At 34.1% G+C, this 26,977-nt stretch overlaps 1 protein-coding gene across 9 annotated transcripts in view; it reads left to right on the top strand.

Annotated features, from left to right (window-relative positions):
* ADK (adenosine kinase) overlaps positions 1-26,977 on the top strand; it is a 491,846-nt gene that overhangs the window by 246,204 nt on the left and 218,665 nt on the right. For all 9 annotated transcript variants that reach the window (XM_089897732.1, XM_022590941.3, XM_089897734.1 and 6 more), the window contains 2 exons: positions 13,146-13,318; positions 16,366-16,474. In XM_089897732.1, coding sequence (XP_089753858.1) covers positions 13,146-13,318; positions 16,366-16,474 — 282 coding nt within the window. The remainder of the gene's footprint in view (positions 1-13,145; positions 13,319-16,365; positions 16,475-26,977) is intronic.

Below are 26,977 nucleotides of genomic sequence, written 5' to 3' on the forward strand. Positions count from 1 at the left end.
CAGTAGTTGTGGCTCGCGGGCCCTAGAGCGCAGGCTCAGTAGCTGTGGCGCAGGGGCTTAGTTCCTCTGCGGCATGTGGGATCTTCCCAGACCAGGGCTTGAACCCGTGTCCTCTGCATTGGCAGGAGGATTCTTAACCACTGCACCACCAGGGAAGCCCCTTATATTTGGTTTTTAATGCAGTTTTTCTTAAGTTGTCAGGGGGAAGGAAGTATTTAGACTATATGGGGAAAATGAAAATTATTTTAGAAATTATTTTAGAATTATGGTAGTTATACAGGTAAATAAAATGTCCTTTAAACTAGAGCAGCCGTTGCTACCATCTCCTTTACTTTGAAGTTTCTTGAGGATTGTAGGGAAGGAAACATTTTCCTTGACCCTCTTTAGGGTCCTGGCTGGGTCTGAAAATTAAACTGATAAAAAATACAAATTTATTTAGTATAAGTTTTATGTGACATGGGAGCCTTCATAAGGAAATGAAGACCCAAAGAAACAGTTTGACCTGAGTAGCTAGGTTTGATGAGGAAAGGGAAATCTTACAGAAATATGACATAGGTCAGAGAGTATGAAGCAAGTGTTAACTGGGGAAAACTTAGCAAGGTCTTTTTGTTAGGATTCTTCTGTGCATCCCTTTGTCTTTGGAGATAAATGTGCTCTTTTCCTGCAGATACTGTGAAGGCACCTCTCATGTGAGGGTTTTATGACCTATATCAGGAGAGAAGGAGAGCGATGGTCAGAGAGACCTTTCTACTTATACCATTTTCTCAGATTCCTTTAGCCAGTATGCCATAATTTGGAGTAGTGTGTCCTACACCCCCTCAGCGTTTTGCCATATATATTTACAACATCATTTCACTATGTAAGGGAATTTAACAATTTCAATTAATGTCTTGGAAATGCTATATTAAATTCTGTTTCTGCAGACACTTTCTGGCGGGTTTTTTTTTTTTTTTAACTACAGATCTCATTTCTCCTTATGAGATATCTTTATTCCAACCTAAAGGAGAGACTTCATTGTGCATAGCAAGAAACTTGAAAGATAGGCATGATTTTTAAAATCTTGGGAGAATTAGAAATAGAATATATATTATCTATTGGGTAGAAATCTTGTTGCTTAAAGGCTTCTGTTGAAAGGCAGATTGAATAAAAATCTGAAGCCTGTTATGGCACCATATTCAGGTGTTGTGTTATTTTTTATCACCTAATTTTGTATACTTTCGGAAATAAGTCTAGGCTACTTATTTTTTAGTTTTATTTTTTTATTTTTTTTTTGCGGTACGCAGGCCTGTCACTGCTGTGGCCTCTCCCGTTGCGGAGCACAGGCTCCGGACACGCAGGCTTAGCGGCCATGGCTCACGGGCCCAGCCGCTCCGCGGCATGTGGGATCCTCCCGGACCGGGGCACGAACCCATGTCCCCTGCATCGGCAGGCGGACTCTCAACCACTGCACCACCAGGGAAGCCCTAGGCTACTTATTTTTGATAGCCAAAGAAATTGAGTAACAATTTAAGATAATATAAGTTGTTTAAAAAACATAACATACAGTATTTTCTAATTTAGATAAATAGCTTTGGATCAATGGTTTTCTTGGTTAATTTGGTGCAGTCCTATTAGAAAGAAAAAGGCGTCCACCCTAGCTATAGCTGTATTCTTCCTATACCATTCCTCCTCCCCCCTCCTTCCTCTCTGGTGTGAGTGGCCTAATTCCTTTTAGGAATCTGATCAAATTCGTGAATCCTCTTCTCTGAAAAATACATAAAAATTTCCTTACATTTCAGGGGGTTAATGGATTCCCTGCTTCCTCTCACATACACCTTGCCCTGATTGGGGCCCACAGACCTCGTACAGGCTACAAATCTCCTTAGAAAATAAAATTCAAACTCCTTCCTAGTATTCTAAATATTTAACAATTTGTCTTAGAAATAATAGTGTTATTGCTACTCATATAATAATTACAATAGTAGTAATTATAAGAATAGTTAAAATTTATTCTGTGCCAACCTTATGCCAGGTCTTCTGCTGAACCTTTAACCTGGACTAATGGTTATATTATTAATGATATCTCCATGTGGACTGTATCCAGTTTGCATTTATCATGTGCTTTAGAAAATATCATGTCTTTAGAATACAAATTGAAAGAAGAGATTATAAGCACTTTGATTCTAACACCTTATTTATGTTCACTCATTGCATTTATAAGGTATGAAAATCCTTTTTGGAATACTGAATTTATTTTTAGTTCTTTAATTCCAGTACTCTCTTTTTTGCTTCTGAGCCTCTTTGTCATTCTTCTTCCACGGAAAATTCACTATCCCACCCAACACCCACCATGTCCCTTAAGTCCTACAAATTTCAGTTTGGAGACAGGTTCTCATATTTCCCTTAGGAGATCTTCTTTGGTCACTCTCCAAAGTCTAATGTACTTGCTACTCCCATGTGCTGCAATAACATTCTCATTCTCTCTCTCTCTGTCTCTCTCGCTCTTGTTACCTATCTATCTATCTAAATAGATAGGGTGTGAAGAGAATCCAGGCTGGGGAACACTCAAGAATGGGGAGAAGAAAACAAGCCTACAAAAGAGATAGAGAAATGTTTCTTTATCTATTATTTACTACAGTAATGTCCAACACATGGTAAGTGATCAAAAAATATTTATGGAATGAGTTAAATAACGTTACACTAAAATTTATTTTTATCATATCTCAGTGCCCTGTTATTAGCAGCAGCAGCAGCACTCTTTAATAGGCGCTACTTTAGGCACTTTGCTTGCATTATCTTATTCAAGTCTCACAATAATTCTGCAAGAAATATAATTTCTCTTAGAATATATAATTTATCATCCCATGACTAGATGAACTTACATATATCTGAGTCTAAAGTTTTTTTTTTTCTAGTAGGCCAAAGTTTCCCAAAATCTCTTCTGAGCAATAGATGTTAACAGGTATTTAACAACAAAAATAACTAAAAAAACTATTGCTGGGATAATAGTAGAATTATTGGGAATCAATTTTACTAATAGGATGCATGCCAGCAGGTGAAAATGGAGCAGTTTTGGCAGGAAAGGAGGCTAACGTTACTAGTTACCGAGGGAGAATGGATTCTTAATAATATTTATGAAAATTTTCTGTTTCACCCTGACTCACTTGGTACCAAAGCTTAGCTGTCATCTGAGAGAATCAGTCCTTTAAGCTTTGTGATATATGCTATTGTCCTAACCAACTACTTCAGTTTTGATTTCCTCATCACCCTTTGCAGCCTGCTTGTTCCTGTTATTTCCCAGTTTTGACATTTAATTTCTTTTAGTTGTGCTTTACAGTTTTCTTGAAATGCCTCATTGGGTTTTCTTGTATAAAATTTCTTAGGCTTATCTTGCAATTATTTTAGTAACTAGGTGTCATTATTTATTATTCTGTTATGGATTGAATTAAAGTACATAGCATTATTTTAGAAGTGGCTGGTTCTTGAGCATCATTGTCATTTATATTGTCCTAAATATTGCATTTAGGTGACAAAGTGGAAATTCATCTGGAAGGTGAAGTTAATATTAATAGAAATCTTTCCATATGTTGTTAAAGACTCTTGATGTGAAGCTCAAAATGTGAAGCCCATTTTTTCAGCCCCTGTTTAAATTCAGTTGTAAATTTTCTCCTCCTGGTTTCTTACCTTAATGAGGTATCATCTCTTACCACCTAACTTCTTTGCTCAAAAACCCTGCTGTGCACCCTTCTATCTACAGAATGCCACCTAAACTTCTTTAAGTGGCATTTAATGATCTGGCATAGATCTTTTCTCCATTATTCTCTTCCCTCACACATAGTGCTCTGTCATACTCCTAACTGACAAATATTTATTTTCCTTTATTTCTCTTATTATTTTTTTTAACTCTATACTTCTTTTATTTCTCAAACTGTGTGCTAAGGCCTCTTCACTGCAGACCCACTTTGGTTCCTCAGGATATTTTAAATTTTCTAGGGAAACAGTGACATCTATCAGGTACAGCACAAACCACTAACTTCGGATATTTTCATTTTAAAATTAGGTTGCTACATTCCTTTTGGTGGTATCATATACTTTGTAAAACTGGGTTTCTGTGACTAAAAAAAAAATAAGCTGCTCAGAAATTAATGTGAGACAGGAAATGAGGGTGGTGGTGACCAGCCTGATTCCAAGGTTTGAGAATTTTGCAGTGCTAGACAAGTACTAAATTGTTAGGAAATAAATACTTAAGTTGTTTAGAACTAACTACTTAATAAATAGAATTCCTTTTCCCTTAGGGACACCATGATAAAATTCCTAACACAGCAAAGGAGGCATGTGCTCTATGCTTCTACTTTCTTTCCAGTTCATAGCCATTTTTAAAAATTACACCTATCATTCAAAGACTACTCGATAATGTCACCCATCTCTGGAAGCCTTTTCTGATCCCCCCAGCTGCAATTAATCTCCCTCCTGGGTGTTTTCTGATAACATTGTAGCTTTACTATTGCTGTTAAAATTGAATTCAACTAATTCATTTATTTATTTAAAGTTAACAGTAATGGCTTTCTGGTTCTCTAGTTAGGTGTAGTTACTTACAGTATAATGAGAGCCCTCTCATCCTCTGTGTAAAAGTGAAACAACTATATTATTAGGTATCATTTACTGAACTAGAGTGCACGTCTTGATAAGTCTGTTTCTAATTCTTAACCATCCTTACAAGATCACAGGTTATATTATACACATTTTATATTTGAAGAAATTGGAATTTAGCAATGTTGGTTTCTGTCACACCTGTCATACCTCTTAACCTTTGGCTATGCTAGTTACTTCTCCTTTTACTGTTGATAGAATCAGCTTTTTGATATCCTCAAAAATCCTATTGAGATTTTGACTGGGGTTTGCAATGACTCTATGAATCTGTTAGGGGAGAATTGCTGTTTTAAGAATATTAAGTTTTTGGGAATTCCCTGGCAGTCCAGTGGTTAGGACTCTGCGCTTTCACTGCTGAGGGCCCAGGTTCAGTCTCTGGTTGGGGAACTGAGATCTTGCAAACCGCGTAGGACGGCCCCCCAGAAAAAACCAAAAAAAAAGAGTGTTGAGTTTTCCAATTCGTGGACATAGGCTCTCCATTTATATAGGTGGGGGTTTTTTTCCCCCGCAGCAAACATATATAGTGTTCTGTGCATAGGTCTTGCACGTGTTTTCTTAAATTTTTCCCAATGTGTTTTATTTTTTAATGTTATTGTAGATGACACTGTTTTCTTAATTTTAATTTTCAACTGTTCCTTGGTAGTATACAGAATCACATTAGATTTTTTTTTTGAATCCTGAGACCTTGATAAACTGACTTTTTAATCCTGGAGCATTTATATAAGCTCCTTTGTGATATCTTATATTCCTTAAGCATGCACAGATCGGTCCCCAGCCAAAGTCTTAAGAGTTACTCTATATGGATTTCAGCTCTTTCCTCTCTGAAACTCTTTTTTGCCATTTCAAGTTTCCTGACTCCTTGAACACTTATCTCTGTCTGCTTAATTCAGTGAGAATGCCAGGCTCTGTTTGGCTTCTTCCTTCCTGCACCACAGTCTGGAAATGGCCTCCTGGCAGAGAGTCTGCATGATGTCAGGGCTCACCTTCTGTCTTCTCTATCAGAGATTACAGTCCAGTTCTGCCTGTTGGTCAATGTCTGAAAATTCTGTAGTTGTTCCCTTTTGCTTTTCTTTTTAATTATTCAGAACACAGGGGTAGTTCTGGACCCTGCTACTCCCTCAGGGCTAGACTGGAACTTAAAGATAGGTGTTTAAGGATGTTCTGTCCTTATATAAACAAAGAAAAGTTGGGCAGTTTGTTTTACCCAAAAAAAGGCAGCATATTCAGGTTATGAACAAAGTTAAATCTCTTTTCTAGAGAATCTGACAATGTAATGATTTTGATTTCATATTAGGGACATGGTCATTTTCATCATTTTATTCTTTAGTATACATGTATTAAATGTTTACTGATTGCGTGTCAGAAGGGTAGGAAACAGATTGGTCAGGTGTTGGTCACATTGTGTTTGAGACAAAGTTAGTGGTGTACTAAAGTTTTAACAGAATTTAAATTAGTTATACCTCCTTAGGTAGGTTTATTCCTAGGTACTTTATTCTTTTTGTTGCAGTGGTGAATGGAATTGTTTCCTTAATTTCTCTTTCTGATCTTTCCTTGTTAGTGTATAGGAACGCAAGAGATTTCTGTGCATTAATTTTGTATCCTGCAACTTTACCAAGTTCATTGATTAGCTCTAGTAGTTTTCTGGTGGCATCTTTAGGAATATCTCTGTATAGTATCATGTCATCTGCAAACAGTGACAGTTTTACTTCTTCTTTTCCAATTTGTATTCCTCTATTTCTTTTTCTTCTCTGATTGCGTATACTCCGAAAGCTGTAAGACACTGATGAAAGAAATCAAAGTTAACACAAACAGATGGGGAGATACACCATGTTCTTGGATTGGAAAGATCAATATTGTGACAGTGACTATACTACCCAAAGCAATCTACAGATTCAACACAATCCCTATCAAATTAACCAATGACATTTTTTACAGAACTAGAACAATAAACCTTAAAATTTGTATAGAGACACAAAAGACCCCGAGTAGCCAAAGCAATCTTGAGGGAAAAAAATGGAGCTGTAGGAATCAGACTCCCTGACTTCAGACTGTACTACAAAGTTACAGTAAACAAGACAGTATGGTACTGGCACAAAAACAGAAGTATAGTTCACTGGAACAGGATAGAAAGCCCAGAGATAAACCCACGTACCTATGATCAACTAATCTATAACAGAGGAGGCAAGGATATACAATGGAGAAAAGCCAGTCTCTTCAGTAAGTGGTGCTGGGAAAACTGGACAGCTACATGTAAAAGAATGAAATTAGAACACTCCCTAACACCATACACAAAAATAAACTCAAAATGGATTAAAGACCTAAATGTAAGACTAGACACTATAAAACTCTTCAAGGAAAACATAGGAAGACCACTCTTTGACATAAATCACAGCAAGATCCTTTTTGACGCACCTCCTAGAGAAATGGAAAAAAAAATAAACAAATGGGACCTAATGAAACTTAAAAGCTTTTGCGCAGCAAAGGAAACTATAAACAAGACAAAAAGACAACCCTCAGAATGGGAGAAAATATTTGCAAATGAGTCAATGGACAAAGGTTTAATATCCAAAATACATAAACAGCTCATGCAGCTCAGTATTAAAAAAAACAGACAACCCAATCCAAAAATGGGCAAAAGACCTAAATAGACATTTCTCCAAAGAAGACATACAGATGGGCAAGAGGCACATGAAAAGCTGCTCAACATCACTAACTTAGAGAAATGCAAATCAAAACTACATGAGGGGGCTTCCCTGGTGGCGCACTGCTTGAGAGTCCGCCTGCCAATGCAGGGGACACGGGTTCGTGCACCGGTCCGGGAAGATCCCACATGCCGCGGAGCAGCTGGGCCTGTGAGCCATGGCCGCTGAGCCTGCTCTTCCGGAGCCTCTACTCCGCAACGGGAGAGTTCACAACAGTGAGAGGCCCGCGTACCGTAAAACAAACAAACAAACAAACAAAAAAACTACATGCGGTATCACCTCACACTGATCAGAATGGGCATCATCAGAAAATCTACAAACAACAAATGCTGGAGAGGGTATGGAGAAAAGGGAACCCTGTTACGAAGTGAGAGAGTGGCATGGACATATATACCCTACCAAATGTAAAATAGCTAGCTAGTGGGAAGCAGCCACATAGCACAGGGAGATCAGCTCAGTGCTTTGTGACCACCTAGAGGGGTGGGATAGGGAGGGTGTGAGGGAGATGCAAGAGGGAGAAGATATGGGGATATATGTATATGTATAGCTGATTCACTTTGTGAAAAAGCAGAAACTAACACCACATTGTAAAGCAATTATACTCCAATAAAGATGTTAAAAAAAAAGGGAACCCTCTTGCACTATTGGTGGGAATATGAGTTGATACAGCCACTATGGAGGACAGTATGGAGGTTTCTTAAAAAACTAAAAACAGAATTACCATATGACCCTACTATGGGCATATGGTAATTCAAGTGGGCATATACCCAGAGAAAACCATAATTCAAAAAGACATGCTCCCCAGTGTTCATGGTAGCACTCTTTACAATAGCCAAGTCACGGAAGCAACCTAAATGCCCATCAACAGACAAATGGATAAAGAAGATGTGGTATGTATATGCAATGGCATATTACTCAGCCCTAAAAAGGAATGAAATTGGGTCATTTGTAGAGACGTGGATGGATCTCTAGACTGTAACACAGGGTGAAGTAAGTCAGAAAGAGAAAAACAAATATCGTCTATTAACGCATATATGTGGAACCTAGAAAAATGGTACAGATGAGCTGGTTTGCAGGGTAGAAATACTGACACAGATGTAGAGAACAAAGGTATGGACCCCAAGAGGGGAAAGTGGGGGGGGGGGATGAATTCGGTGATTGGATTGATATATATATACACTAATATGTATAAAATAGATAACTAATAAGAGTCTGCTGTATAAAAAAATAATAAAATAAAATTTTAAAAAATTAAAAAACAAATTATTTATAAACTTTTTAAAAATTTGTATTTTTAATCTTTTTCAACTTTCTTGATTATAACATCTTGATTTATTCAGCTAGATTACTGAGTACTTTGAACAGTGAACATTGCTTCTGTTTCTTTTGTGTGTCTGCTTTGGCTTACTAAACTTTCATTTTAGATTGACTAACTTTTGAGTGGAAATCACTGATCAAGAATAAAGGTCTCATATTTTGTTAGTATGCTGATAATCAGATATTTCCAGAATGTTAGCCAGTTTCCTGTGATGAAATACTCAGTAGTGGAATTATAACAACCTGCTGAATAGTTCTATTATTTGTCCATTTTTTTGTCTTGCAGGTTCAAGTAGTAGTGATTTGTAAAGGAAACATTTCAATTCATTTAAATCCTGCTTATGGAAGGGTTGGAAGTCATATTTAAGCCCGATAGTGAGTTGATATAGCCCTTTTTTTCACACTAGTTTGAACATGTGAACTTTGGTAATAGTTAGGCTGAGTTACATTATAATAACTTCACTTTCACTGATGTTTCCTTTTATTTTGATGGCATTTTAAGTTATTTAAAAAATCATAGTAAAATTTGCTGTTGACTTTGCCTTTTTTACTACCTAAAGCAGACATGGTTCATAATTTAACCATGCTTCTACATGAATAAAAGTAAATTATAGAACAACATACAGGTATTTTCTGCTGTTAAATGTATTATTTACCTAAGCATGGTTTAAAGGATTTAAAATCTATTAGGTATGGATATTGATGCATTTTAAGATATTAACTGCTTCATGTGATGGACTTATTTTAAAAAAATGATTGATAATATTAAAGACTGAATAAGCTAATTTTAAATTATTGTTATTTTTAAATGGAATGTTTGATTTTGTTACAATATCTTTAACCCATCTTTTAATTTTGAAAATTTTCTAACTTACATAGAAGTATAAAAAATAGTAAAAGGAACTTCTGTATACCTGTCATAGATGTACCAATTTTCATTTTATTTTTTGTTTTTTTTTTATTTTTTAACATCTTTATTGTAGTATAATTGCTTTACAATAGTGTGTTAGTTTCTGCTTTATAACAAAGTGAATCAGCTATATATATCATATATCCCCATATCTCCTCCCTCTTGCGTCTCCCTCCCATCCTCCCTATCCCACCCCTCTAGGTGGTCACAAAGCACCGAGCTGATCTCCCGGTGCTATGCAGCTGCTTCCCACTAGCTATCTATTTTACATTTGGTAGTATACATATGTCCATGCCATTGTCACTTCATCCCAGCTTACCCTTCCCTCTCCCCGTGTCCTCAAGTCTGTTCTCTACGTCTGCGTTTTTATTCCTGTCCTGCCCCTGGGTTCTTCAGAACCATTTTTTGTTGTTGTTGTTGTTTAAAGATTCCACATATATGTGTTAGCATACGGTATTTGTTTTTCTCTTTCTGACTTCACTCTGTATGACAGACTCTAGGTCCATCCACCTCACTACAAATAACTCAATTTCGTTTCTTTTTATGGCTGAGTAATATTCCATTGTATATATGTGCCACATCTTTATCCATTCATCTGTCGTTGGACACTTAGGTTGCTTCCATGTCCTGGCTATTGTAAATAGAGCTGCAGTGGACATAGTGGTACATGACTCTTTGAATTATGATTTTCTCATGGTATATGCCCAGTAGTGGGCTTGCTGGGTCGTATGGTAGTTCTACTTTTATTTTTTTAAGGAACTTCCATACTGTTCTCCATAGTGGCTGAATCAATTTACATCCCCACCAACAGTGCAGGGGGGTTCCCTTTTCTCCACACCCTCTCCAGCATTTATTGTTTGTAGATTTTTTGATGATGGCATTCTGACTGGTGTGAGGTGATACCTCATTGTAGTTTTAATTTGCATTTCTCTGATGGTTAGTGATATTGAGCATCCTTTCATGTGTTTGTTGGCAATCTGTATATCTTCTTTGGAGAAATGTCTATTTAGGTCTTCTGCCTGTTTATGGATTGGGTGGTTTGTTTTTTTGATATTGAGCTACATGAGCTGCTTGTATATTTTGGAGATTAATCCTTTGTCAGTTGCTTCATTTGCAAATGTTTTCTCCCATTCCGAGGGTTGTCTTTTCATCTTGTTTATGGTTTCCTTTGCTGTGCAAAAGCTTTTAAGTTTCATTAGGTCCCGTTTGTTTATTTTTGTTTTTATTTCCATTTCTCTAGGAGGTGGGTCAAAAAGGATCTTGCTGTGATTTATGTCATAGAGTGTTCTGCCTATGTTTTCTCTAAGAGTTTTACAGTGTCTGGCCTTACATTCAGGTCTTTAATCCATTTTGAGTTTATTTTTGTGTATGGTGTTAGGGAGTGTTCTAATTTCATTCTTTTACATATAGCTGTCCCGTTTTCCCAGCACCACTTTGAAGAGGCTGTCTTTTCTCCATTGTATACTCTTGCCTCCTTTATCAAGGATAAGGTGACCATATGTGCATGGGTTTATATCTGGGCCTTCTATCCTGTTCCATTGATCTATATTGCTCTTTTTGTGCCAGTACCATATTGTCTTGATTACTGTATCTTTGTAGTATAGTCTGAAGTCAGGGAGCTTGATTCCTCCAGTTCCGTTTTTCTTTCTCAAGATTGCTTTGGCTGTTCGGGGTCTTTTGTGTTTCCGTACAAATTGTGAAATTTTATGTTCTAGTTCTGTGAAAAATGCCATTGGATCTACCAGTTTTTAGCATTTCGACATTAGCTTTCTCTTTCTTTATGTAAATAAATATGTATATTTTTCCCCTGAACGATTTTGAAGTATTTATCCTCTATTTGAGAAATTTAGAATTTATACAATCCTGTTTTCCGATATATTATAGATATTCCAATCTCGGTGATTATTCTAATAGTCTTTTATAGCTGTTTGATTTTATTCTCAGTCCAGCATCTATAATGATTACATGTTGCATTTATTTGTTGTATTTCAAATGGCTTTTCTTGTTCTTTTTTAAATTGTGTTGTAGTCCATTGAATGGATTTATCATATTTTATTCAACCAGTCTTCTATGCATGGACATTTTGTTTCCAACATTTTGCCATTACAAATAATGTCTCAAAGAATACTTCTGTATATGTTGTTTTATATTTGTGGACATGTATCTTCAGAATAAATCCCTAGAAGTAGAATTGGACTACTAGATCATCAGTTACTGTATCTTTATCTTACAGATTTCTCTTTGTTACCTTTTTTTACTTCCTCATCCCTTTAGCACTAAACATACATGCATTTCTTTTATACTCCAGATATTTGGAAGTAATGTAAGATTTTGGTATCTTTTGACTTTGCATATTGAGTATTTTGCTAAAAAGTCTTAGAAAAAAATAGATGCTGTTTACAATAACTAATACAAGTATTAGAAACCTCAGGAATTTGAGCCTAATTATAAAAGATAACATATCAATGAAAAGTATGCATTTTAAAATAAATACACTGTGATTAATTTATAGCAAAGAAATTAAAGTTTTATGAGACTAATGAATTAGAATTTTTAATACTGTTTATTTCTGAATAAGTTGTTTGTTTAGTTAGTTTTGGCTGCGTTGGGTCTTCATTGCTGTGCAAGGGCTTTCTCTAGTTTCAGCGAGTGAGGGCTACTCTTCGTTGCAGTGCGTGGACTTCTCATTGCGGTGGCTTCTCTTGTTGTGGAGCATGGGCTGAAGGCTCGCAGGCTTCAGTAGTTGTAGAGCGCGGGCTTAGTAGTTGTGGCTCGCGTGCTGTAGAACACAGGTTTAGTAGTTGTGGCGCTTGGGCTTTGTTGCTCCACAGCATGTGGGATCTTCCCAGACCAGGGCTTGAACCCGTGTCCCCTGTATTGGCAGGTGGATTCTTAATCACTGAGCCACTGGAGAAGTCCAATAACTTGTTTTTAAAACAACTTATTAGACATGAACGTAAGTTTAGCATATATATATGTGTATATATACACACACACACATATATATATGAAGTACAATATTAATGACAACCACAGCTAATATATATCATCTACTTTGTGCCTGGTACCATAATGCATATACATTAACTTAAATTACTTAATTTAATCCCCAGCAGCTTTATAAGGTGTATTTATAATTTTTTTCCTCATTTACATATGAGGACAATGAGGCCTAGAAATGTTAAGTGACATGGTCTTACTTACGCAGCTAATTAGTGGCAGAGGCAAGATTTGAACCCACACAGTATTCAATATAGATTCTGGGCTTTTAATGACAATGCTTCACTACTTCTGTTGGACTCAGTATTATTTTTCTGTATCAAGCCAGTATTGACCTAAGGTCTGTATGACTTTGAGTTCTTAACCACTGTGTTCTCTTTCTTTCCCTGAAGGAAGTATAATAAGATTTTATGTGGTTGTTATATCAAATTTGTTATCATAAGTGGTGATACAGGATTGAAATTCCATTCCTAACAGCCACAGCTGCTAACAAAGCAACCCTTTTATGCCACCATCCTTGGCAGAATACTCAACTATGTGTACCATTTTTCTGACCCATTAAAATTATTTATGTTTCTCTTTTTCAGTGGATGATTCAGCAGCCACACAAAGCAGCAACATTCTTTGGATGCATCGGGATAGATAAATTTGGGGAGATCCTGAAGAAAAAAGCTGCCGAAGCCCATGTGGATGCTCATTACTATGAACAGAATGAGCAGCCAACAGGAACTTGTGCTGCGTGCATCACTGGTGGCAACAGGTCAGTGTTATTTCAAGGGAAGCACTGTACTAATTGACTGTTTAACCACTGGTAAAATCTGAATTCAAATTTGAGTTTGGAATTTAGACCTCATGTTTGTAATTTATTTTAATGTTTAATAAACTCTTCTTCCTAGTATCACTTTTCCTTAAAAAGTTTTTTTTTACCTTTCTTGAACCTGTTGTTATCTTCATGAAGCGGAATGAAATGAAAATTTTGAGATTATCTAGTCCAGCCTCTACTTTTTATAATTAGGGTCAGAAAAGGAGCGCATTTTATTCAGTGTTTTGTAGCTAGGTTCTTGCCGAACTGGCATTAGGAAGAATGTTCTTTTCAACATATCCTGAGATTGGAATATTAAAATACATATATATATTTTAAATATATAAAATATTACATTATATCCAGCCTCATATAAATTAGGTCATCTAAAGCATTTCTGGCAAAGTCATCTGCCCATACTAAACAACTTCCGTCATGGGTAATGCACCACTCAAAAAACAATCTATTAGATTTCTATACAACTTCGCTTATCAGAAAGTTTTTCTTTGTGTGAACTTGAACTCTGTCTCTCAGAACCTTCCATGCATTGCTTTTTTTGGTGCCTTTTGCAGCTACGTGGAGGTATATGTTCAGTACATTCATGCTTTGCTAACATCATTATTAGCATACTGCTTATCAGCATGGGCTTTTTTCTCCTTTGGAAAGGAAAAAAAATAGTTTTCCTAGTTATTATATTGTTAGAATCACCAAAGATGGTCTCTTTTAAAATGGTGACTCACTAGATACTTTACATCCCTTATAGCTAAAAATATTGTCTGTCCTCCATTTCCTATCTCCCTTTCTTCCCCTTCTTTCTTATTTGCCTCTTTGTCTTTCCTTATTTCCTCCCTTATCTCTCCTCCCCTTGCTCCATTCCTCCTTTTTACCTCATATGTTTTTGCTCACTCTTTGACCTCTCAAATGTATGTTAAAGACCTGACACTATTCTGGGCAGTAGTCATTAAATAACTAAAATATAACTTTCAAAAACAATTAGGGTACCAGTACAAGCCATTTTTAAACTTTCCTGTAACTTTATTTTTTGGGTGTAGGAGAAATTTATGATTTTAAGGTTTTAATAAATTAAACCGTCGGTTCGAACATTGAGATATACTTATTTAGACCTTTCCCCTTTTCAGTTTTTCTAAAAACCAACTTTAATAGGCAGGTGCAGAGTTTTCGCATTAGTGAGAAATGTGTCAACTTTTGCCTCTGATACCACTCCGGCTATGTTAAAATTGCAAAATTGTTTTTGTATGTTAAGTTGTTATTTTAAAGAACAGGTATGATAATATTAGGTCTTCCATCAACAGCTTAATTTATGTACTCATATAATGGTTATGGTGATCAGTATTAATTAGGTGCTATTGGAAGTCAGAAACTGAGGGAAACCCTCGCTGTCTAATTCATTATGCAAATTGTGGAACCTAATAGATTTGGATAGATTGTTTTAAATAGAGCTAGGAACTCTAACTTCCAGTGTCCCAAACTCAGGTTAAGGGAATATTCTTCTTAATGCAGGTTCTTATTCTCCACAAACTCTGAACCAGATAGATACACTTGGATAGTAAGAATACCTGTATTTTCTTTTGGAGGAACTATTTAGTTTCCTATCAAGAGAGTAGTATTTTTTTTATCAAAATAGAGTTTAGTAGCTCATACCAGAAGTATTTGCTTTTATTTAGTAACCATTTTTTGGTCAACATTTTGCAAGAGTCATGATTACTAAAATATTTTTTATAAATTAATTATCCTTAAATTTGTAATATAGTTATTTTGCATATACATGTATTGATGAATATCACTCTTATTTTCATTAATTTAGTTAAGCATAAACAGAATGTATCCTTCAGTTAGTCTGATGGCATATGAGTGAGTACAAATATGTTTTGGAAGAGAATTGATTTATTTTTTTCAAAAGAGAATCTAACCATATTACCAAAATCTTAAGTGATGAGATGATGTATTTGTGGGATGTTTTTAACCACAACTGTTAACTAAAAAAAATTTGAAAAATTGGCAAGTTTTTTTTTTTTAATTTGTGGGTCAGAAGGAGGGGGAAAAGTGTTTTTTATTTCTTTGTAACATAAATAATTATTGTATTAAGTTTAATTGTTGGACAATAATAAAAAGCTCTGTGTGGCACTTGGAACAAGATTTTAAATGTAGTATTCTGCTTAGATTTTCAGCTACAAAACTGGAACAGTGCAGGCAGTTTTCAACTATGAAAACTAATATTAATTTATTCTAGCCCATAAAATGTAATGGTTTTATGTAATGTAATGTAAAATGTAATGTATTAATAAAATTAATCCCTCATAGTAAATATGGTCTACATTTATATGTGTTTTGTAAAATTAATCCCACACCTCGCTTTTACAGCATTAGATTAAATATCAGTGGATAGTATGTTGATATTTGAAAACTGAAGTTTTTAGTTGCATATATATATTTTTGTGGGTAACTACATAGTAGCTATTTCTTAAGTGCATTTTGAACTATTAAAAATGTAGAAAGTAGATAATTTTATTATTTTAGTATCAAAAGGAAGCTTAAATGCCAGTTTCTCAAAATAACAGATGATATTTAGAGCAAGAATTAATGTCCTTGTTTATCTCAAAGGCAACAGAGAAATCTTGAAAAGTTTTCAGGACAAAAGTAACTTTATGGGCTTCCCTGGTGGCGCAGTGGTTGAGAGTCCACCTGCCAAGTCAGGGGACACGGGTTCGTGCCGCGGAGCGGCTGGGCCCGTGAGCCATGGCTGCTCAGCCTGCGCGTCCGGAGCCTGTGCTCCGCAACAGGAGAGGCCCGCGTACCGCAAAAAAAAAAAAAAAAAAAAAAAAAGTAACTTTATTTACATTTATTAAAATCAGTATACGGCAGTTTGAAGAATTAAGAATAAAATTAAAACAAATTTTACAAAAATGTTTTTAGTTAACTGTATAGTTATATGACAAGTTTGACTATATGTAAAACTTACTTACTTTTTGTTATTGTTGTTTTAGATCCCTTGTAGCTAATCTTGCTGCTGCCAATTGTTATAAAAAGGAAAAACATCTTGATATGGAGAAAAACTGGATATTGGTAGACAAAGCAAGAGTTTATTATATAGCAGTAAGTATTTGCCTAATTCAAATTTCTGGTACATATTTACACTATAAATTATAGTTGTTAGCTGAGGTACATTTAAAAATAATTGTCTCTGATTATCCTGTAAATTGTTTACCCATCTCAAAGCATATGCTAGGTTCACTATTACAAATACAGAACAGAAATATGATCTTTCTGTGGTAGCGTGATTTGTATTATTTATCTTCAGATATACCTCTTTTTAGATACATTATACATAGATGTTTTTAAACCAAGTATCAAATTCTGTATTAAATCTTAAGGTCTTTGAAGTAATTCTGGAAATTTATATTTTGTATTTTTAGGCTACTTGTTGTGAATGATGCATGCATTGTGTGTGGAAATATTATTAGCAATATAAATATTCACTGCAAACAGTTTGAGCTTATTTGATGAAAAAACTTAATTACTATTTATTCCATAGTAATTACCATGACATCTTTTAAGTTAATATTTTAGAAACATTGATCATGACAAATCTTTTAAATATCAGAATATGGGCAGCATGTAATTTGAATTATTAAGCCTTCTGGCATAAAAAATAATTGGTTAAGAATTCATTTCTAAAATAAGACTGTACTAAAAATTCTCCTGAATTAATCACCCTATGAATACCTTGTTTTTATTTAATATGAGTTAAATGTGGCTCATCACAAATACTAAGTAGATACCTATGAAAAATTAAAAGTACTTCATTTGCATATATGGTTTTGATATAACAGCTGCTGCCATTTGCTACCTGAGCTGTGAAACAGCTGGTAAGATGCATAAAAAATTGATTATCCAGTAGGAACATGTTTATTGAAAATATAATTATTTCTTTCAGTCTATTGTTAATGTCTCCTACAGCATGTTTACGTGCACTGCTGTAGGCTTTACAAGGTTATTGATTCCTCTGTATAGCAAATCCTACCCCTTTATAACTGTCAAGTAAATGCTTACATTGAGAGGATTATATAGAGGAAAGTCATGTTACCAACTATTCAAGTACAGTTTTGTATAAAGTGTAGAGTGATCAGTTTTGTTCAAATTAATAAAATTGAACCACTTTTGAGACTTGTATATTCAGCCAGAAACAAGTATCAAAGTGTATTCCAGTTGATATATCTGATTGTAGCTGTTAGCTCTTAGTTTCTGTTTCAGCTGTTTCATAAAAGAATGCTCTTTCACATTGCCAGGTAAATCTATAGTTTGTTCAGAGTTTGGCTATTTTTAAATAGTTCTGAAAATAGTGGACTCATATTGGATACCTGGGATGCTGTAGATGCTGTATATTCTTGGTGAACATTCAACAAATATTTATTCTGCTAACAACTAAGAACATACTTCTTATTCATCAAAATCTGTGAAATTTCTTCTGAAATTAAAATTATTTCCACAGACTTTCAGCATTTCTTTTAAATCTTTAATTCCCTTTCAGCTCAGAGCATGCAGTCTAGTCTTAATAAGAAAACTGCAAATTTAGATAGAGTAGATATGTATGTCTTTACTTATTTCAAGAAATCAGGTTGGCTTCTCTACACTTTCAGGTTCTGTAGTGTCAGCACTCGTCTTACATCATCATCATAAACTTCAGAGGTTCAACAACTTGAAATTGTGGGAGCTCTTTATACAAAAGGTTCTTGATCTGAAGAAGCAGCTCAATATATCTAACACATTTCCATAAGTAAGATGTCTATCTGCATTACATAAAATAAACTAGATCTACATACTCAACTCTTCTTCTCACTGTTCCATGAATTAATAATGGTCACAAGCGTTAAGAAAATTCAAAACCTTCCTCATTTTCTCTGTCACATAATGCATTGAATCTGCAATTCACAGCAAAATCTTTCCTAATAAAAAGTCGAAATGGAATATGCCTATACCAGTATTCTCTTTCGGTTTAAATGAAGTGTTGACATCTTTTTTACCTTCATAGCAGGTGTCCCACTTACAGCATATAAACTCAGTTTTTCCATGTTTAAACTGAATTCTTTGTTAGTAGGTTTTTAGGGATTACTGGTTATGCCAGTAGCTAATTACATGTTGAAAACTGAAATCTTAGTTGCTTTTTACCTTTATAATCAGATTGGCATATGTCTGTTTATTCTCTTATATGAAATATTTCTTACACTAGCCCTCTAGGACTATGATATTTAGGAAAGGTTTATGAAAAAGATGAGGAAATTGGAGCCATTAAATTTCTAGACCATATATTTTCTTTTTTAAGCAATATTAATGTGCTGTGAAAAGTGAGAAAATTAGCACTCTAATTTCATCCTGCCTCTTGATATTTGTAGTTATTTTATTTTTATATTTTCAGTGTTTAAACATTTGGGCCTTTTTTTTTACTCCTGCTCTGTCTGCTCTACATACTTGTGTTGCTGTCTGCCATTTCTAAAGTTATGGGATATAGTTGTAACACCTGTTTCAATGCCCTTGTCTGCAAATTCTATCATATGTTTTTTTTTCTGGTTCTTGCCATGACATTGGGTTGTTTCCTCATGCACATATGCTAAAGACTTGGAAAAGCCCTGCGGATCCTGAGTTCTCATTTTGTACCTCTTTCTTCAAATGGCTCTCTCCTTTCCAGTATGCTGCCCTTGCACGTGCTAGCTACCTTGGCTTTCCTGAATGGAGACTACTGGACTCTGTTTAGGTTCTCTCTGCCCTGATGACTGCAATCTGGAAATTCTCTCTAGGAATTAAGTTTGAATAATTGTAGGGATCACCTTATCTTGTCCCTTATTTGATTACTGTCCAATTTCTCAAAATTGATATTTCCTATATTTTGTCCAATTTTATAGTTGTGTAAGTTGTTTAAATCCATTCCTCATTCTTTTCATCTTGGTTGGAATTAGAAATTTCCTGTTCGGTTTTGTTTTTCCTTTTTTTTTAGATGACTATTTCTGCCAGATTGCCTGACTTTTTCTTTGAATTTGAACAGTCTTAAGGTTGATTCAACCTAAGAAACTCCCTAAATTACTGTTCTAGATTCTATAAAATTATCTAGCTGTCACTTTATCATTTAAAAATAAATTTAAAAGCTCTTAGCTAGTAGATAACTTTTCATCCATGTATAGTAATTTTTCTAATATTATCAGTTAGTCCTTAATAGTGTTTTGGACTACATTGTGAGTACAGTGGGATTTTGCACAGAAATTTATGCATTATTTCTAAAGAGTTTTTAATGAGAAAAAGGTTCCAAGTTTTAAATACATGGTAAAACACTAATCAGCTTGCAAGTTTGGGCTTATATAGGGAGAAATTTTAACTTTAGAGATCAAACAGGTATTTAAGAAATAGGTTAACAAAAGCTTCCAGTGCCATGTGACTTACTTTGCATAAACTGTCACCCAATGTGTGTTCTTTTTTACTAATTCAAAATTAAGCACTATAATGGAAGAATAGTGAATCATAGTTTGTCAATAATTGTTTGAGAATATGGGACCAGTAGTTTGAATTTTCCTTTGACTCCTATGCATATTTCCTTCTTTCTGTGATTCTTCCAGTTCCAGTGGCTTATTACAGATCTTCTTTTACCGTGTCTGTCTTTAATTTATAACTCCATCTGACTGCTTTTATCTCTTTTCAGTCTACAGTCTTACCATTTTGGTTAATACAGTTTTTGTGAGGGTAAAGTTTTAAATGTTACTAATAGTTGCTTCTGGAATAACGGGAGGTATGATCATGGATAATTGGAGGAAACATGGTTTGGAGAAGTGTACAACCTTGGAGGAAAGGAATAGAGTTCCCATATTTGGTAAGAAATAGGAGTTTTTGCATGTAAAGGACAAGCAGTAATCAATAACAACTATTTAGGTCTTACATCTCTCACTTTGTTTGTCCTGGTTGGGTTTTCTACTAAAATTCTTAATGACTACATGAGTAATAATTTATCTTAGTAGAACTGTTACTTAGACTCACAATTAAATATCTTTGTCAGTAATGTGAAAGCAATAACTAAATTCATTTAAATGAGGTGATAAATTGTAAGAAATCTAGTCTATGAGATCATTTGGAATTTTACATATTAGAAGTTTTTCAGTGAACGTTGAATAACAAATTAGAATGAATGTATAATGAAATAATATAATTGCTGTTTTTTTAGGATTTGGTTTTCTTTCGATAGCATTTACTAAAAAATATTCTACAGTATAACATGATTAGGAATTTTAAAAGACATTTGATTATGTTCAAAATTGTATCATCTAGTATTCTAACGTTGTCATGAAAAAATTTGAGAAAGGTTCTAATGAAAGGGAATGAATTTGTCTCGTAATGGTGACCTAATAGAAACTAGAGTAATGTACAAGGAAATGAAAGATACCTATTAATTTAATATATATGTATGAGATTTGTACTACTCCCCCCCCAAAAAAAATCTGGATAGGTGAAAATAGAAAAGTTTTGCTCACTTATGGACAGTTACTTAAACTCGTTGCCATAAAACCTTATTACACCATAGAAAAAGCCTTTGTAATATCATCTTGTGAACGCTGTACTATTATAATGAATGTACTTTGGCAAAATAAGTAAACAAATGGATTTTTTTTAAGTTTAAGCTATTTAATTGTGAATGATAATGACTTCATAGGTCACAGTTCTTTATAAAGCATTTAGCTATGAATGAATTTAAGGCATTTTTGGAATTTATTAATCTTCATAATAGTCTTCTGAGATTATTAGTTAAGGAGTTGGATGGTTGAACTACCTCTGACTTTTCATTTTATCAGTGTTCTAAATGCAGTTTTTGAACGCTTATGTATTGGAACTCCCATTGTATTGGTCAAATCAGAGATCATCATTTGGCTTTATTTCTGCATTTTTTTACTTCAGGTTTTTGACTATACTATTCTGGATTGCTTCACTGACTTCATTAGGGAATAATTGTGAATTTTTAAGCCTTTTTAAAAATTTTTAAAAATATCCTTATAGGTGACATTAACTATTACATTTATAAATTCAAAAAATAAAATAAGAAAAATGTGTTTTTTTTCCCTTCTATCTGGAGCATTACATGTTTGTATATAATTCCTGACATTTAGTATAGTAGTACACCCAACCCCCGCCCCTCCTTCCAACACTTATCTGCCGTTCTACTTTTTGTGCTTTCAGTTACCCATGATCAACTTCAACCTGAAAATAGTAAATGGAAAATTCCAGCAATAAACATTTTATAAGTTTAAATTGTGCACCATTCTGAGTAGGCTGATGAAATCTTGTGCCATCGTGCTCTGTCCTTTGTCCAGCGTACCCACACTGTACACTACCTACCCTTTAGTCACTTAGTAGCTGTCTCAGTTATCAGATCAGTTGTTGCAGTATCACAGTGCTTGTGTTCAAACAACCCTTATCTTACTTCATAATGGCCGCAAAGTGCAAGAATAGTGCTGATGAAGAAAACGTAGTATATAAAGGGTTCAGTACTGTTGGCAGTTGCAGGTGTACACTGGCGTTCTTGGAACGTATTCCCCACAGATAAGGGGGGGGTTGTATATATATGAATCTTTGTCTTGCAGGAATTTAGAGTTTTATGTACCAATTTGATACCCCTTCAAGTAAAGCCCAAAACTATGTGGTAAAAATGTCTATCTTTAGCTTGGATATAATATAGAGAGAAAGAAAAAGACTGTTAGTTGTATTGCTTCTTAAGCATTAGTATTAGAGTTTAATTTTTAACTTAAAAAAATTTTTCCTTATGTTATTGATGTCCAGTGAGTTACACAAATGATTACTGTTCTTCTTCCTTATTAGAGACAATCTTTGATTCATACTAGAAAATTTTTCAAACAAGAATGTGATTTTTAGAAATTCTATTTGTACTTATTTTCAGTTTGTCTAGAATTTTTTTCTGGCAAGTTAAACTCTAACAGTATCATTTTTTAGACTAATACTTTGAATTTTTATAGATAAATATTTTCCCCAAGTAGAGCAGTTTGCTCCTATATTCCTATAATTTTTCTTAAGTCTTACTTTTAGCAGTTGTCAAAAATAAAACTCTACTAGGAGGAGGGAATCTGAAATATTAAAGTAAGGTTATTTTCAGCTAAACAGATAATCTGTTTACTTATAGTAGAAAAGTAAGATAGTGTTGATTAAAGAAGTTTTGGGCTCTAAAGATAAAGATTGGAAGTTTTTGTGTTTTGGATTTGTGGCATTATAATGAAGTCTTGGAATTTTATGTGAGGTTGGAAACCACACTACGTGCTAATTGCCTTAGAAGGTAAGAAAATAAACGTATGTATAGCAATTAGTTATTAAGGCAGTAGGTTCTTATATAGAGCCTCAAATGAATTAACAAACCATCTACTGAAATATTTACACTTCAGTTTGCTTTATTTATATATTTCAGACCACTCAGCAATTGCTTGAGAAAATGTTTACTAAATCTCTTTAATAAACATCTTTGAGAGGGAAAATTTATAGACATTGTGATGACAGTATACATTTTTATGTGCTAGTTGTCACATCTTTGAAATTGTATATAAATTGGACATAGTCTAGTATCTGTAGAAGTATATCTGTTTTCTAACATATTTTACTGTTATACAATCTTTATAGCTTAATATGATTTAACCCATATGTTCTGTTGTCTCTATTCTTCTAGATAAATTGGATTTAATCTCTTTATAGCAGCTTTATTGAGATATTTATATACTGTAAAGTTCACTGGTTTAAAGTATACAATTCAATGATCGTTAGTATATTCATGGAGTTCTGCAACCATCACTGTAATATAATTTTAGAACTTTAACATCACCACAAAAAGAAACTTTGTACCAATTAGCAGTTATTCTCCATGGTCCCTGCATTCAGTCTTGTATCCACATCTCATAATGGTTTCAGTGATATTCAGGTATTATGGCTATAAATTATATAATTGTTCCTAATTAGACAAATAATGAATTTATGTCTTTGTTCTTTGACATATGTAGTGGAAGTCATAATAAGTCTTTTTGGTTTTCTTCCTATTACCTCTTTCTCTTTTGCAGGTACTCTAAAGAGTGTCTTCTGAGCTTTTGTTCTCATTTATTTGTTCTAGATACAGTGTTACCATGTTTTGGGGTCAGTTCTTTAAAATGTCACTTAATTTTTTTTTTTCTGATTTGGCTGAATGACATGTTGTAGATGAAGATTTTAAAATTATATTTGGTAAAGCGGGATGAAAAATGAGAAAACAGTTTTCTTCCTTTCCAGTACTTAGGCATATTAAATCCATATTTGCTGTTATCCAGCTTCAGACCAATACAGGTTTCTCAGCTATATAACAGGGCTCATTTGACTCTAACCTCTTGTGTCTGTCATGTGTTTTCTCTCTACCACTTGGACATATTCATGTTAACTTTTTCACTGACATTGTCCTGATACAAGTAGAAACATTAGCAAATCCTAAATAGTTGAAGATATTCTGAAAGATAGATTGCTGCTTTTCCAAATTGCATTCCTCTTGTACTCTATACAGATTGCTGACACAAGTTTTTCTTTAAATTTTGATAAACCCTTGAACGCTTTTCCCTGTAACTCTCTCCCATCTTTCCCTATAATACCCTTAGCCCAAACATAAATTTTGTGTAACCTCCCACCCCTGTTTAACTCTGCTGTCCTGACTAGTCATTTTGTGTATTCATTTTTCAAAGTATTATTTCTTTCTTCTATAAACAATTTAAGACCAACTTTACTATTGTTGTTAAGTTTAAGGGACATGACATAAACTGTCACAATCAAATAAAATATAAAATGTATAGTAACCCACCAAAAATATTTTGGTTCAGTCTTTTCAGAAAGATGCACATATACAAAATAAAAGAGCACCATATATTCTGTTACTCATCCTACAAAAATAATTATTTTTACAGATATGTAGCTCCTTTAAGGTTAACATTTGACAGCTCTAATAAACTAAATTGAATCTTAAAAATATTATTTTGCTTAAGAATGTTGACTAGCGTTTCTGAGGTAGATTGATGTGCTTAGTGTAGTAGATTTTAATCTTTTCTGAGTTTTGAACCATTCCAGAAAAATTTATTTACTTATAAAATTTTTATATAATTTTTGGTAGTGCATAGATTCAAAAAGCCTTTCTGCTAATTAATGGAGCCCAGTTCAAGAACCTCTGTTATAGTAAATAGTGAATTAAATGATACATAATCCAGTTATAGTTCCATATTAGAAAATGTCCATTCTGGATTTCTAAAACTTTTCTAGTTGTGACTCTATACTTGTTTCCTTATATCATTCAAGAATTGTTTTTTGTAAAAATATGTTAAAGTGGAGAATCAGACTTAGTGGTGAAATGATGTATTTAGTGCCAATGATAGAAGAGCAGAATTCTATAAAATTATTCAAGCATCTTTGAATCATTTGCTCTCTTTTAAAAATATCTGTATGTTTTCATTACCTGAATATAACCAAAGACCTAATAATGCTAGTACTTCTTTGTAAATATTCCCTAAAGTCATTTTTATTTCAGTCTGTCAAGGTGGTCATTGTGATGTTTTCAGGTAGACTGTAGCATTTTTACTTCCTCAGATGAGCCAAATTGGGACTATACTTTGTGGAAAGTTTTTTTAATATAGTATGTAGACATTGGTAAGAATCGGAATGTCCACTGACTTATTAGTTTCACAGATGCTTCCATAATACTTAGTGTACCCTTGGGTATGTTAAATTATCATATCCTGACAGCAATCCTGAAACATGCCAATCTTACAAAGCCATATTTCTGAGAACTAAAGCAAGCTTTCAGCGAACCATCTCTGACATGCCATGTTAATTTCCGTAACTATCATTACTGGAAGTGGTAATATTTCTAAGGCATGGAGAATCTTGATAAATCTACCAAGTAAAAAAATATGACAAAATATCTACCTTATCACTGGGTTTCCAATTATGAGGTTTGGTTTCTTTCAATCCCAATTGAATCATTTCAGAAATAATGATAAGCATCTTTTTTCTCTTGTCTTGAGTTATAAAATAGTTATTTAGGTGTACAATATATCAAAACACAATAACTTAATCTATTTTCATTGTGTCTAGTGTTCATATTGTGAATGAAAACCTCATTCTGTCATCTCATAGTATATTTACATATACACATGATTTTTGCCTTAAGTAGAAAAGAAACAGCTGACAGATACCTAGGTTAATTTCCTTTTTAAAATTGCAGCAAACTGTTCTGTGATTCTTTTGTGTGTCTGGGGCTATTTTGTGGAGAAAGAATTTGTCAAGCAACATTTGAGGGACATTGGCCTTTTGTACCCTTTCCTAAATAAACTTAAACAGAAACCTGTCAACTCAAGAATAAAATATTTCTTTGTAAATTCTCACCTGCAAATTATTGATAATGGAAGGAGCACCTTTTTAATCCTTATATCCCCCTACTCCTCAACAGCTTTTAGATTGTAGATAAACTTCCCAGCTCAGTAATTAACTGAGCGCAGTCATCGCACCCCATATCATGTGATTTTTTTTTTTTTCAGTAGAATACATTATTAGAGCACTTACACAGCCAGTCTAGCTGCAGCAGCCCAGGCGGCAACAGCAGTGCCATTTTTCACAAAGGAAATGTTGAACAGGAGCCAAATGTTTGGTGGCAGTCTGTTGCTAGGAAATCAAGGTCCTGAGGCGATTAATGACAAAGCAAGCAATAACAAGAAGGCAGAATTACAGATTTAAAAGAGAAAAAAGTGGTTGGTGTTATAATTACCCAAAGAAATCCGCACTCATTAAATTGGCTGTTTTTATGATTGACTTTAATTGGAGGTTAGCTCAGATATTTAGCTCCTTTCCCACCCCTTTAAACACACACAGGCACATAATCTGTAGAACTGCAGACTTGTTTTTCTAAGCATTGAGAGGAGCTTGCCCTGTAATTTGATCCCCACTGACAGATGCATTTTCTATGCTGCCATTTTGAATTAACCTATTGTAGAACAATTTTCTTCAGCCCTGTTGAATAAAACATCTAGTCTGATTACCTCCGATGGATTTGATAGAGTAAAAGAATGTACTTCTCATTGAAGTAGACTGTTTGCATGGACTCTACTGATTTTGAACTCTGCCAGTAAGCACAATCATTTGTAATTAATTTTCGAAGAAATTTGTGGGGAGGAGGTAATGAGAGTCACCCTTTTATAGTTTAATGTTTGGGCATCTGCATCAAAACAGTATTATTCTTACAAGAAAGTGTTATTTTTCAATAAGATGTTCATATGCATTTGAAAATTTTTTGTGAATCTTCATCTATACTGTTGATAATTTTAGGAATAGAATCTTGTACTTATGTGCTCTAAAATGACCATTCTTCCTCCCCACCAACAGTATTTTAATTATAGGACTCAATATGCTTCAAAGCAACCTATTGTGAAACTGTTTTTAATATATAAAATACTTAATTAAAAAGATTTTAAGATCTGCCTGCTTCAATAAATCTTTGGTGTATGTATCGAAAAGAAAAGAATTCCTTTATTTAAATTTTCTATGGTTTGATAAAATATATTACCA

The sequence above is a fragment of the Delphinapterus leucas genome, chromosome 16 (assembly GCF_059928025.1).
Source record: "Delphinapterus leucas isolate spDelLeu-1000000601 "Yukka" chromosome 16, BTC_Dleu_Yukka2, whole genome shotgun sequence".
NCBI lineage: Eukaryota > Metazoa > Chordata > Mammalia > Artiodactyla > Monodontidae > Delphinapterus > Delphinapterus leucas.